Source organism: Cajanus cajan, chromosome 5 (genome assembly GCF_000230855.2).
Source record: "Cajanus cajan strain Asha chromosome 5, NIPB_CcT2T_4, whole genome shotgun sequence".
In the NCBI taxonomy this organism is placed as follows: Eukaryota; Viridiplantae; Streptophyta; class Magnoliopsida; order Fabales; family Fabaceae; genus Cajanus; species Cajanus cajan.
The window spans coordinates 12,891,649-12,906,108 of record NC_138521.1 but is presented as its reverse complement, the minus strand read 5'-3'; the positions used below and the strand labels follow the sequence as shown (position 1 = coordinate 12,906,108).

General features: G+C 33.2%; 3 protein-coding genes across 6 annotated transcripts in view; 2 read left to right on the top strand and 1 right to left on the bottom strand.

Moving 5' to 3' along the window:
* Positions 1–618: 618 nt before the first annotated feature.
* Positions 619–5,148, top strand: CRK3 (cysteine-rich RLK (RECEPTOR-like protein kinase) 3). Its single transcript, XM_020381893.3, has 7 exons — positions 619–1,614; positions 2,304–2,417; positions 2,497–2,636; positions 2,731–2,941; positions 3,029–3,263; positions 3,980–4,124; positions 4,256–5,148. The coding sequence occupies exons 1-7, from the start codon at positions 834–836 to the stop codon at positions 4,580–4,582; spliced, it is 1,953 nt and encodes a 650-aa protein (XP_020237482.1). The 5' UTR covers positions 619–833; the 3' UTR covers positions 4,583–5,148.
* Positions 5,149–6,730: 1,582 nt separating this feature from the next.
* LOC109816764 (cysteine-rich receptor-like protein kinase 2) lies at positions 6,731–14,238 on the top strand. Of its 2 annotated transcripts, XR_003805835.2 has the most exons (9): positions 6,731–6,964; positions 8,048–8,883; positions 9,215–9,328; positions 9,534–9,673; positions 9,745–9,955; positions 10,067–10,301; positions 10,814–10,964; positions 11,336–11,898; positions 13,538–14,238. XR_003805835.2 is itself a non-coding variant. In XM_020381878.3 (8 exons), the coding sequence occupies exons 2-8, from the start codon at positions 8,106–8,108 to the stop codon at positions 11,669–11,671; spliced, it is 1,965 nt and encodes a 654-aa protein (XP_020237467.1). In that variant the 5' UTR covers positions 6,731–6,964; positions 8,048–8,105; the 3' UTR covers positions 11,672–12,087. The 2 variants fall into 2 exon arrangements, 1 of the variants encoding a protein (XP_020237467.1); XM_020381878.3 differs by lacking the exon at positions 13,538–14,238 and having other exon boundaries at positions 11,336–12,087.
* Positions 13,421–14,460, bottom strand: part of LOC109816766 (homeobox protein knotted-1-like 6) — a 23,537-nt gene continuing 22,497 nt past the window's right edge. For 2 of the 3 annotated variants that reach the window (XM_083074952.1, XM_083074953.1), the window contains 2 exons: positions 13,970–14,238; positions 13,421–13,806 (listed from right to left, as the gene is read on the bottom strand). In XM_083074952.1, the coding sequence (XP_082931078.1) occupies positions 13,648–13,806; positions 13,970–14,238 (428 nt within the window). In that variant the 3' untranslated portion in view covers positions 13,421–13,647. The remainder of the gene's footprint in view (positions 13,807–13,969; positions 14,239–14,460) is intronic. The other variant, XM_029275104.2, reaches the window with a different exon arrangement.

Below are 14,460 nucleotides of genomic sequence, written 5' to 3'. Positions count from 1 at the left end.
TAAAAATAATTTAACTTGATATAAATGAGAAAATGATAGATTAAACTATGTAGTAAGAGGGTAAAAAGTTCATGTAATTAAAGAAATATTCTTGTGTAGGATAATTTTTCTCATTTATATATAGAGAGAGTGATAAGGTGATATAGATATTTATTTATTTTATATAATTTTAATTTATAACAAATAATTATTTTAAATATTTAAATTACATTTTGAATTAATAAATAATATAAATTATATTAGAAAATTGTTTTTAATTAATAATAAATTACAGTCTAATTAGTGAAATATTTGATAACACAAATAATTGAAGTATAAATTTTTCTTATAGAGTAGTGGATTAATCAGGAAAAAAAAATACTGAGAGTCAAGAGGGAAGGAGATTAGAGATAAAGTTAAGAGCGCCCCAACATTTTTCATCCTTCCCGATTTGGACCGAAAATGGTAGAAAAATTATTTTGCGCGTTGAAGTCTTGAAGATACTGATTTATTGTTAATTTTTTTTATTGAAAATATTTATTTTATTATATTTTTTTTATGAACATATTCACAGGGTATTTGAATCTTGGTTGAAACAATTTAAAAGTTATTTATTTATTTATTATTTTTCTTCTCGTATTTAATTTTATTGGAACAAAGGTGTGATAAAAGTTACAGCAACTACAACTAGAGGGTTGAAAGACATGGGACATTAAGAAGTGAGAAGTCAAAGTTGGAAGATAGTACATAGTTCATAAATGGTGAATTAAATGTTGGATAGATATTAGTAATTGAAACAAGTAATCTAGAGACTATATATGGTTCATACTAGATAGTTCATAGTTTACCTTCAAATGATCAATCCTCACCTACCAACTTCCATGCCTTGTTTGCTCCTCCTCCTCTTCCTTTCTCTCTTGCCAGCTCCCTCACTTTCCGACCCACGAGCCCAGAAGGTGGCTCTCCTATGCACCAACCGAACCGTCTCCTCCCTCACGCGCCGCCAGGTTTTCGTGGCCAACTTCCTGGCCGCCATGGACGCCTTGACCCCCCTGACGCGGGCGCAGGGCCACGGCGGCGTCGTCAAGGGCTCCCAAAACGCCAGCGTTTACGCCCTGGGCGAGTGCATGAAGGACCTCTCCCCCTCCGACTGCGACGTCTGCCTGGCGCAGTGCAAGACGCAGCTGCTCTCCTGCCTCCCCTTCCAGAAAGGGACACGTGGCGGCTCCCTCTTCTTCGACGGCTGCTTCCTCCGGTACGACGACTACGACTTCTTCAACGAGACCCTCGGCGACCAGGACTCCGCGGTGTGCGGAACTAATGGTACTGTTGGTGGTGGCGTTTATAAGGCCAACGCTTTGGAGTTGGTTCGGAACCTGAGCGAGGTGGCGCCCCGAAACGATGGGTTTGTGGTGGGGTCGGTGGAGAGAAGGAACGTGAGTGTTTATGGGTTGGCTCAGTGCTGGGAGTTTGTGAATGGGAGTGCGTGCCGGAGATGTTTGGCTCATGCTGTTTCTCGGATTGCTTCCTGTGAAACGCAGGAAGCCAGGGCGTTGAATGCTGGTTGTTACTTGAGGTTTTCTGCGCGCAAGTTCTTCAACAATTCAACCGATCTTACAACACCTGCACATCATGGTCAGTTATCATCTCTCTTTTCACACCTGCTTCATGTCTTGCTTTTTAATTAGCTTCATTATGAGACTCTGGTATATAAGCAGAGACGATCCTTAATCCTTATCCTAGAAAGTAGAAATCCATTTTGTTAGGTTGAGTTTGATTCAAATTCTATCCTAAGATGATATCAAAGTCTATCTTTATTCATTAAAATGGTCGGTCATCATTTATTTATACACCAATTCCAATAGTGTTGAGAGTGTGTGTTTATTGGATAAACGTAAGAGGTAAAGACAAAATGGAGTATTAAGTGGGGTAACCCTCAAAGATATTTCATATGTAGAAAATTGTGGACAAATGTGGTTGATGAGATCACAATTGTGGCTGGAGAGACCCAAAAGCCCTGATATTGCAGACGAGCTATCGAATGAAATGAAGGCATCTAACTATACTGCTAGTTGGGAACTGGGAACTGAAAAGACTGCCAGGAATGAGGAATAGTTGTAGCCATTCAATAAGATGAAGATGAACGTGGTGAGGTTGAGCCTGCCCATTGATCAAAAGAGTGGCCCTTGTTGTGTGTGTTTGTTATGGAATTTAACGTTCTTGTTAATTTGAAATAGGCATTGTGAAAAGTATAAAATAAACGGGAAGATCACCTTTTCTGATAAAACGTCACTTAAGCTGTGTTGCTGTGTATGTTATGTTAGGAAGACGAAGTCTAGCAAAAATTTTGGCTGCATCTTCTGCGGCCCTGGCTCTTCTGCTGGTTGTTGCAGCAGTTGTTTTCTTTGTAAGGAAGAATGTGGTGACAAGAAGAAGAGGTATTGATATTTTATACTTACAACTGACAATGTTAAAATTGTAAATACTAAGATTGTTGAGTTGTTGTTCTTAATTCAGAAAGAAGACAGTTGGGTGCACTTCTGGACACAGTGAATAAGTCCAAGTTGAATGTGCCATATGAGATTCTCGAAAAGGCAACAAATTACTTCAATGATGCCAACAAGCTAGGACAAGGGGGATCAGGTTCTGTTTATAAAGTAAGTATTTTCTGATTTTATGTGCTATTATCTTTTTGGACGACCTAATTGTTTTCTTACATTTTTCCTGACCGTAATTTTTGTTCTAAAATAGGGAGTTATGCCAGATGGAATTACTGTTGCCATAAAAAGGCTTAGCTTTAACACTACACAATGGGCAGATCATTTCTTTAATGAGGTCAATTTGATCAGTGGTATTCATCACAAAAATCTAGTAAAGCTTTTAGGGTGCAGCATTACAGGACCTGAAAGCCTTTTAGTTTATGAATACGTGCCTAACTACAGCCTCCATGATCACCTTTCGGGTTGTAACTTTATATCTGATATCCAGTCTTAAAGAGATTTCCTTGAAATTAACTTTTGCTTATTATGTTTTCTATGAACTTCTCTAGGTAGAAGGATTTCTCAACCGCTGAATTGGGAAATCAGGCATAAGATTATATTAGGAATTGCAGAGGGCATGGTCTACCTTCACGAGGAATCACATGTGAGAATCATTCATAGAGACATAAAATTAAGCAACATTCTGCTTGAGGAGGACTTCACACCCAAGATTGCTGATTTTGGACTTGCTAGATTGTTTCCAGAAGACAAGTCTCACATTAGCACAGCCATTGCTGGCACACTGTAAGTGCATGGACCCTCTTCTGTATCTCATATTTTTGCCGACATTAATGCTATTCTGTATGTGCCGTCAGGGAAACATGTTGCATGGGCCTTAGAATCTTAGATGACTGGAGGGTGAATTTTTTGTAATAAAAAATCAAAATACTGGCTGCCTTCTGTTAATTGCTGTTTTAGAACTTTGTGAAAGACCATCTGGTTACTATGTTTGGTAAACAACACTTGTGTTGGTTACACTCTAATAGATATTTTAATCTCTTCTGCATTATGTTATGATTGTTGGGAAATCCCACATCCTCTCTCAATTCTCTAGGTGCGATTTATATATCTATTTGGTCACTTCACTTGATGCCAATTGGTTTTAGGATAGATTCTAACTAACATGATATAGGTTAGATTCCATCTTCCTGATTCTCTGCCAATTGGTTTAAGATGGATTTTAACAATGATAATTCCTTTATCTAAATGATTGTTTCTTTCCATAAGCATTCTTAATATGTATTCTTTGCATCACTGTTATCAGTGTTATGTGGTGTGTATTGGCAATCATGTTTTATGGTCCAATTATTCATGATTAATGAGCACTTCTATATCTTCTGTTAAAAAATACAATAAAAATGAAACCTTCTATTGATTTCTTGATCCTACGAATTTGAAATATAGTTCATTAATGACTCATGTGCGATTCTCTTACATCTTATTATGTTGTTCATAACTAGGGGCTATATGGCTCCGGAGTATATTGTTCGTGGGAAGTTGACTGAGAAAGCAGATGTCTACAGTTTTGGAGTTCTAGTTATTGAAATTGTATCAGGCAAAAGAAACAGTTCCTTTGTTATGAATTCATCCTCTCTCCTACAAATGGTAATTGTTTTTTTGTCAGGATTGTTGCTACTAATACCAATTCATTTGATGCTTAAACAAAACTAGCATTCTCATAATTCTAAGAACTTACCCCAGTTAAAGATCATTTTTCTGCTCTCCTTTTATACAAGGTTTGGAGCCACTACGGGTCAAATAGGCTATCTGAAGTTGTTGATCCGACCCTAGAGGGTGCCTTTCCTGTAGAGGAAGCATGCCAACTGCTTCAGATAGGGTTGCTTTGTGCACAAGCATCTGCAGAGTTGAGACCATCAATGTCAGTAGTTGTTAAAATGGTTAATAACAGCCATGAAATTCCTCAGCCAACACAACCACCATTTATTAATTCTGGTAGTGTGGAATTCAACAAATCTGGTTTACCTGGATATAAATTTCAGTCTGGATCCAACACTCAGTCTTCAGGGAACACCATGACTGAAAGTCAGATTGAGCCTAGATGAATTACATCACACCCTTTTTCCTGGATCATTTTTGTGCACATAAAATTATCCCCGAGTACGCGTTAAAGCTGTTGGCTTTGTTTCATTCTCAAGAAAATATGGTTTCAGTTATCAGCACGGAATTGCCCTCGTACATCTCTGAATTGAAAGAGATGAGTGGCATAACTCCACATATGAACCATCGGCCAACAGTTAGGACCGATTGCTTTGTATAGATTACAGTTACACAAAAAGCTGCAAGGAAAAAAAAGGATGAGTTTTTCTGAAGAACTTGTAAATTACATATCACACAGGTCAACTTTTTCTACAATAGAATCAATAGTAGGCTGATCTGATCTATGCAAAATTTATGCTATATGCTTTTATATTTGAGTTCTCTACCAAGTTATGTATGGAAGCCTTGTAACACTTGATTGGAGTTTTGTACCAGGCACCTAGAATGCAAGGTACAGGGATATTCTGAGAATTTTACATGTAACCACCAGTAATTATTTATTTACATTTTATTCTTTTATGTAATAGTAATTTATTTGAAGTTAGTTGTATTATTGCTTTATTGTTCTTTACTTTTTAGTCTACGGAAAACTCTCGAACTCCTTCCTCCTCAATGGTTGCCGCTGTAGACAATTGTAAAATTTGCTGCAAAAATAAGGAAAAATAATAATAATAATAATTAATTTCACACATATTAAGAAAATTGGTTATTAATATTAAATTTTACTAATCCTATAATATACTTCCTAATTCTTATTATAAATGTAAAAAAAAAATAAAAAATAAGAGTATCATTAAATGAGATAAAAATACCTAAAATGTGGCTATATTTAAAAATATTTTTTTTATAATAGAGAGCAAAGAGAGTACAACTATTGGTTTCATTAATAAAAACTCCTTTAATTTTATTACTAATGTCTTTGACACTTGAAACTACTACGGTTGGCAAGTTATGATAGTATGAACAAGATTTTTAGATTTGAGTCTTTGTATTATTTTTGTAATCTTGATAAATAAAAAATATAAAAAGCTTCCCCTAATAATAGCATAGTTTATATTTTTTTTTTTGGGGGGGGGGGGGGGGGAGGGTGTTATTTACGATTGATAAACGTTGAAAGTCAAAGGTTAGTGGGGTTGGATTATGAAGATAAATTAACAATATCAACATCAAGCAGATTTGGATTTGACAAATAATGTTTCTTTCTAGAGTTTATCCCCTACTAGGTTGACCTTATACTCTAATGAATTAAAGGACTGAGATCATGACTGTTAAAAGGTCATTTAACATTGTTGTAAAAAAAAAGGTCATTTAATATAAATTAAAGTATAATACATTTTATATTAAATAGTATAACTTTAAAATTAAAAGAAAAGTAATGTAATTTTAAACATGTTTAAGAGAGAAACTATAACTTATCCTACAATCAAATTCAAATTTAATTAAAAAATCACAATATATGATGGTTATTAAAAAAAATAATTTTTAATTTAAAAAATAACAGTATAACTATTATTCATGAGTTGACACTCATGTACTCATAGTAAAAGTTGACTCCAGTTTCTTATAGGAGGTAATCCTTGAAAAATAATTTTAGTGATAATTTTGTTTCATTCAGACAACTCTTATGTTTTTTAGGGAAAGAAGAGGAATAGAAAGAAATAAAAGAGAATAGAGGAAAATTGATTTGATAAAAAAATAGATAAAAAATAAAGTGTAATAAAATAAAATTTATAATTATTTAATGATTAAAATTAGATAAAAAAAATAGAGTAAAATTTATATTTAATATGAATAATAATTATATAAACCAAGAGAAAGGTAACCCCAAAAAACAATAGAAAATAGGGACTAACATAGTTGAAACCAAGTTCCACACACTTCTCTACACTCCCTTTCTCTTTTCTACTACTTCCTCTTTGCCAAACATACCATTAAAGAATAAATTGTTCATAAAATTCATTTTTTTCACAAGAATCAACTACGCGGAATGAAAATTATGGAAAATGAGAAAATAAGAAAAACATATAAGGATATTATTGGCATGGCAGGGCAAAAAGGTAAATAAATAATAATTGATTCAATGGTCAGAGCACGACGTAACCGCGTAGATGCATTGTCTATCTTTCTGTCTTAAAACACTTTGAGAAATGTCATGTAGTGCAACTATTTTCAACTCTTCTTTTTCAACTTTCAACCAACATTCAAGCTACCACATTATTTCTTCCATACAAGCTGTATATAATCATTGGCTTTATAATTTCGCCATTCTTCTTGACTTGGTCCAAACTCAAATCACAAGTGGAACATGGAAACTGTGATGTGAGACTGAGATCTCGTACGTGGACAGCTTAATTGATCATGTTCGATTCATGTCTTCAAGAACACAGGTAATTTCACTTCACTTATTTTCTACACAAACTTCTACAGCTTTGTTAATTTCTGATTTGAGAAGTTGTAATGTGTGAGGATTAAGGAACCTTGAACTTACATCAGGAACATGCTAAACACGTGAATAAATGTTATTCTTAATTTATTATTGATTCACCTTAGTTGGTTGGCTGTCTTTAATGACATTTTTTCATAGAGCTATGATGTTGTGTTCATTTTTCCTTGTAAAGAACACTGGCATGTGAATTCGAAAGTATTCTGATGCAACACCGACGTAGTCTCTAGAAGCTTTTTAGTGTCCACACGCGTTTTTCTCAATTTTGATAGCTCAATGAGTCCCTGATGAGTGATAAGAGTCAAAGAAAAGCTTTCCTCAACCTTTCGATATTGATTGTATTGTTTGCCGAAAGCAGAGTTTGGATTGGCATCCACGCCTCATAGTTTACGTTTCTTTCACGAAATTATTCACTGTGCAAGTGTGAAACTAAACTTCCCCCAAGATCTGTTTTTTGAATAGTGGGGTTAGCGAAAGGACCACTTTCTCCTTTTCACACAACTTGAAAACCGTTCCTTGTCATGTGCTCTTTCTTCTCAAGGAATACAAAACTTTTAGAATACTAGTTCATAGGAATAGAAAGGAATTGCTGAAAGCTTGGCTGAAGTGTTTTTTATATTTTTTATATTTCACATGTAGATAATCTTGTTTGAGTCAAATAAAATTATTAAGGACAACAAAGTTTTCACTCGAATATTTAACACATTTGTATATTCAGGATATGAACTCGAAATTGCTGATTAATCGAAAAAGAGTTTTGTACTGGTTGATCTATGTGCTCGTTAATCTTAGCTGAAGAATTTCAAAACAGGAAATAGGTTGTGAGATGCCAGAGTTAATAAAGAAAAATATACTTTCAGGGTATTTAGGAATATTTCTTTCAGAAAACTCAAACAGTTAAAAACAATCATGCACTAAATTAAAACGCATTATTGGTTTTGGTCAAATATTCTTTTTTCTTCCATAGTAAACGATACAATCATAAGTTTTGTATGACCTACATAGTCTAAACCCTCCTATCCTGCAGATCCTAGTTGAGAAGCCCAACTATCATCAGTACCAGAGAAAGTGATTCAGATCAAATCATGTCGAAAATGGAGAGAACATTCCCTCTTGTCTATTTCCAATGCCTTGTTTTCCTTCTCATGAAGCATGTATTGCTACCAAAAACAGTGATGGCAGAACCAAGGGCCAAGACTGTCAATATAACATGCAACCATAAGCTAGAGCACAACACCACCGCCTTTGTTCCAAATTTTGTTGCAACCATGGAGAAGATCAGTGAACAGATGCGTAGCAACGGTTATGGCACAGCAGTTGTAGGGACAGGAGGACCTGACACTAATTATGGGTTGGCTCAGTGCTATGGAGATCTCTCATTACTTGACTGTGTGTTATGTTATGCCGAGGCACGCACGGTTCTTCCCCAATGCTTCCCTTACAATGGTGGTCGCATATACCTTGATGGTTGCTTCATGAGGGCTGAGAACTATAGCTTCTATGATGAGTACACAGGGCCAGGAGACAAGGCTGTTTGCCTTAACATAAGAAAGAAGAACACAAGTTTTCAAGATGCAGCAAAGAAGGCTGTTTTGAGTGCAGTTCAAAATGCACCAAACAATAAAGGGTATGCTAGGGAGGAGATTTCTGTAGCAGGAACAGCAAATGGTTCGGTTTATGTTCTGGCTAATTGTTGGAGGAGTTTGGACACAAGGTCTTGTATAGCTTGTCTTGAGAATGCATCTTCTTCCATATTGGGGTGCTTGCCCTGGTCAGAAGGGCGAGCACTGAACACTGGATGCTTCATGAGGTACTCAGACACAAATTTTCTTAACAAGGAACAAGAAAATGAAAACTCGGAAGGTAAATAAATTGTATTTTTATTCTCTACTGTAACTGAGCATTATGGTAATTTTATGTTAGATACAATCAAAGTCTCACAATATTATAATAAGAGAAAGAACATGAGTTTATAAAGAAATATGTATCTATTGATAAAAGATATTTTGGGTGATGATCAAAAATAAAACCATGAGTTTTAAATACAAAATGAACAATATTATATGTATATGGAGATGTGTGAGTGAACTTTAAGTGAACAATATTTTTTTAGGATCCAGCTTTTAGCATTATGAAAAGTTTACATCAATAGTGGTAAATCCTATGCATAATTTCATTTTTCTGATCTGTGCAGGTAATGTAGTAGTGATATTGATTGCAATAGTCAGTGCAGTGATTGTTTTGGTGGTTGGAATAGCTCTTGTGGTTTATATCCGCCAACGCAGATATATTCAAAAGAAAAGAAGAGGTAAATGTCAAATTTTTTATACATTTGCTTGAAATAAATATGTCAAACACAGAAGTCACATTTTTCCTAATTACAAAGCCGAATAACTTTGTAATTGATCTCATTTTCCTCTTAGTCCTATTTAATAAAATGTGGAACCATCATTCGATTATAGCACAATTGTTTTTAACAAGATCCTTGTCTGAATTGTCATTCTGCTTTCTAGGTTCTAATGATGCAGAAAAGTTAGCTAAGAGCCTTCACCACAATAGCTTGAACTTCAAGTACTCTACACTGGAGAAGGCTACTAATTCTTTTGATGAAACCAACAAGCTTGGACAAGGAGGATTTGGAACGGTTTATAAAGTAATTCTTGCCTCTACATCCCCACCATATTTTACATTCCAAAGCCACTCTTAACAAATTTTTTATTGCAGGGAGTTCTTGCTGATGGAAGAGAGATTGCTATCAAGAGATTATATTTCAACAACAGACATAGAGCAGCAGATTTCTACAATGAAGTCAACATAATTAGTAGTTTGGAACACAAGAATCTAGTCAGACTCTTGGGATGCAGTTGTTCAGGACCTGAAAGCCTGCTTATATATGAATATCTATCTAACAGAAGTCTTGATCGATTCATATTTGGTAATAACTGAACTCATGGAATAGGCTGTTTCCTTTTAGATTTGAAAATCTCTCCATTTCATGGTTGATCATGAAATGTCAACTTAATATATCTTTTTCTGCACATGCTAGATAAGAACAAGGGTAAAGAACTAAACTGGGATAAGAGATATCACATTATCATCGGTACAGCTGAAGGATTGGTTTACCTACATGAGAACTCCAACATTAGGATAATTCACAGAGATATAAAAGCCAGCAACATCTTATTGGATGCAAAACTTCGCGCTAAAATTGCTGATTTTGGTTTGGCCAGGTCCTTTCAAGAAGATAAAAGCCACATTAGTACAGCTATTGCTGGAACTTTGTAAGTATTTCTTATGCCTTTTTCAACAACTAATAATATACTAAAATTGAACAAATTTTAGAAGAAACCAAGCCCTATTATAGAAAATATATTATAGGATGTGTTTCATAAGAAATGTCGTTCTAATAATTTATATATACTAAGAAAAATTAATAAATCAATGAGAGATAATAATAATTTTATAAAGTTAATCTTATGATTAATTTTCTTTGTTATAAACAATGTAACATAATAACCATTTTCTAAAGAATATTATTTGGTGTATAAATAGAAGAAAAAAAATTAATATTACTTTGAAAAATTAACATATAATTTATTTTTTTAACACTACAATTATAATAGGACAGAAATAGTAATTACTATGCGTATTTACATAATGGTGTATATTTCATTTCGTATTTCTCTAAAAGGGGTATTGTAATTATAATGTTACCTTGGTACCTGGGGCTACTATATACTGTACCTTAATAGTGGCATTCTCATTTTTTGTGTGTGTATTTGTGGACCTGCAGGGGTTATATGGCTCCTGAGTACCTAGCACATGGTCAGTTAACAGAGAAAGCAGACGTATATAGCTTTGGAGTGTTACTGCTAGAAATAATTACCGGGAGACAGAACAACAGGAGCAAAGCATTAGAATATTCAGACAGCCTAATAATAATGGTAATATAATATGAGTTAATTTGTTGATGTGTTTAGATAAACTTCTTCAAAAGAATTTTTAAGAGAAAAATAAGAAAGAAAAATGAAATGAGTTTGTTCATAAAATTAAATAAACTTATACATATTAGTATATTACTAATGTGTATAAATTATTTCCTATTAACTTCTCCAAAATCTAATCTTATTTTATGTATAAGCTAGTTTTAGATTTGAAGAAGCTCATTTTCATTTTCTTTCATATTTTTTTTCTCCTAAAAATGTTCTGAAGTAGTTTATTCAAATATATCCTAATTGTTTTTAACCTGTTCATTTCCCTTAGTTAAGACAATATTGCATGGTGAACTGACTTGAATTTCTTGTGACAAAATCAGACATGGAAGCATTTTCAGTCAGGAACTGTGGAACAATTAATTGATCCACATTTAGTGTTGGATGACAACCATGAAAGCAATGTTCAGAATGAGATTTTAAGAGTATTGCACATAGGACTTCTGTGCACCCAAGAAATCCCTTCTTTAAGACCATCAATGTCAAAGGCACTAAAGATGCTGACAAAGAAGGAGGAGCACTTGGAAGCTCCCTCTAATCCACCCTTTGTAGATGAAAGTACCATGGAACTCCATGACCAAAATGATGACCCATTTTACCCTCTCAATGCAGCAGACTCATTGGCTACTATGTCCCATAGCTCATTTTATCCCAGGTAACCAAGAAAATGCAGAGAAAAAGACACTATAACTAAGCAAACTGGCTTCACTTGTGCAAGCCAAATAACATGGACAGGCTTATGCTTATGCCATGGAGATGGAGGTCTCTACCAATGTGTTTGAAATTTTGGATATGTACCATGTGAACTTCATGTCTGCACACAAGGAGAGCTACTACGCCAAATTTTGAAAATGGAAAGCAAATGGTGCATAAACTACATAAATAGGTATGATTTTTTTACTGAAGAAAAATTGAAGATTGTATTACTAATTGACAATTACAAACTCGTGCCTTGATCTGTAAAATGTGTTTTAATAGTAACAAGCTTCACATGGTATGATATAATTTTTTTCATCCGTAGAAATTGCAGTTCAAACATGGTATGATATAGTTGGCATATAATTATTTCTGATAAGTATATGGTTAGTGTTTGATGTTTATATGAAAGAGCATTGAAGGAAGTCAGATCCTTAATTGTATATTAGTATCTCAGAAAAATTATTTTGTGTCTCTTGAGCAGGACTACCCTGAATATACCAAAAAATAATAATGCGCCTGAGCAGGACCACAGACCAAGGGTGAAAAACAAAAACAAGCACAGCAAAAATAATTTTTTATAAAACTTACTCTTCTCTGAAAAGCCATAAATAACTAAACATAACAATAATCTTAATCTAAATCCCTCCATCAATTGCAATGTGAGAATAAGATTAATAAGATGTCAAAACGTAGAAAATAAGAACTTAGTCCTCCTCTTTACTTTCAATGATAACTACATCACTAAGTTTCTTTAATGTACAAATAAAAATTATAATATATTTACCTTCAAATGAAAATCAAAATTACACATTCATTTACTACTAATAAATAAAAATATATTATATTGTATATATTTGAAGTATTTTGATAAATTAATACCAATGATATTATTAGTTTATTAATAAATTATTTTTGTAATACTGATCCATTTACGTTATATTAATTATAAACTTCATTCATATATCAAACAACATATACTTATTATTATTAAATAAACAAACTTATATATATTATTATTATTAATATTATTATTAATTTTTATTATTCATAAATTAATATTAATAACATTATTATAATATTTATAGATGAATTAATAATTTGACAAATATTAGTTAGTATATATTAATATACTTTTAAATAAATATAAACATATACTATATTATATGATATAAATATCGACTATATAATTTATATATTTTAGTTAATAAAAGTTATATTTATATGATATATTTTCAAATTTATTGGAAGGCTTATATCATATATTTTTAGTTAATTTTATTTTAATATATTTATTAAATTATTATTTTATTTATAAATACTCAATAATATTAATATTAATATATTATTAATATTATTAATACTAATAATATATTTACTCAAACTGTCAAGTCTGCATATTATTGAAATGATACTGATATGGCTTTTATAAAGACTTACAAAACTAAAAAAGATAACACGTTCACCAAGCTAAAGAAACGGTGAGACAAACATAATCAAATGTAAACTAAATCCCCATAATCCAGGACATTATTAAAATAAGCAACAACCAATTAAATTGTGATAAAATCTGGTTGACTAAGTCACCAAAACTGATCAGAAACTAATTAAATCCCAACAATGTTTCTATCTTTTAGTTATTTCCAACCTATTCATCCCCTATCTAAAAAAAGTGTCAAATACAAAATTTGCTGATCATAAACGATAGATGATACTACGAACCAAAACAACAATAGCATTCCATTCTTAGAGTCATGACTATGAGTAGTTATTTAACAAGAATACAAGTGAAGCGAATAAATTACACTATCGTTCCCCAATTTTTGCAGGGAAGTAAGCAATATTTCATTGTCAACCCCTTCTGCTTTCAGAATTTACAGAAGAAAATAATTAATCAGGATATACATTTGAGATCGTGAGCCATGCACATGCACACACCTCATTCATCAGTAAGGAACCGACCAGTCAGACCATCCACCATAGAAAACGGCATATTCTCAGATGGTTTCCAGTGACGCTTTCTTTGATTAATAAACCAATTGTTAATTTGTTTCTGGTCTAACCCGGTTGATTTAGCTAGTGCAATCTTATCACCTTCCTGGAAGACCAACCACAAACAAGGCTTTCATTCGTAAGCTTAGACTTGAATTCACTTATTGCCATCAAGCATGCTTCGTAATTTAATTAGGTAATGTAATAATGTTATAAAATTTTACGAACATCAACCATAATCTAGCATCTTTTACTCCAAAGATATGTACCATGTAAATGAAGGTCGAATGACGAATATTTACCGTAGGGTAAGGCCATTTGTAGTGAATATTCCACCACTGTAGTAGTGTCTGCCTAGCGTCTTTCGGCAGCTTACCCCTCTTTTTCTTCTTTGAAAATTCCATTTTCAAAGAACCAATGTGACTTCCAAACTTACGTAAAAGCCTATCCTTAAGCTCTCGATCTTCACCCCGTAATTGATCTTGTGCATCACCATCTCCAGCACTTAAACCTTCTTCTGAAGATACACCTCCATCATCTAGCCAAAATAGAAGCAAAACCAAAGTCATAACTCATAAAAGTAACATGTATCTGTGTGGGTATTATCTTAACTATGAGGGGAAAAAAAAGTGTTTTTTTTAATCTCTTAAGAAACATATTGTTTAATCAAAAGCTGCAACTATGACAACAAAAATGAAAAAACATTATTAATAATAATAAGTATCATATCCTATTTTCACACCCAAAATTGTTAACTTAC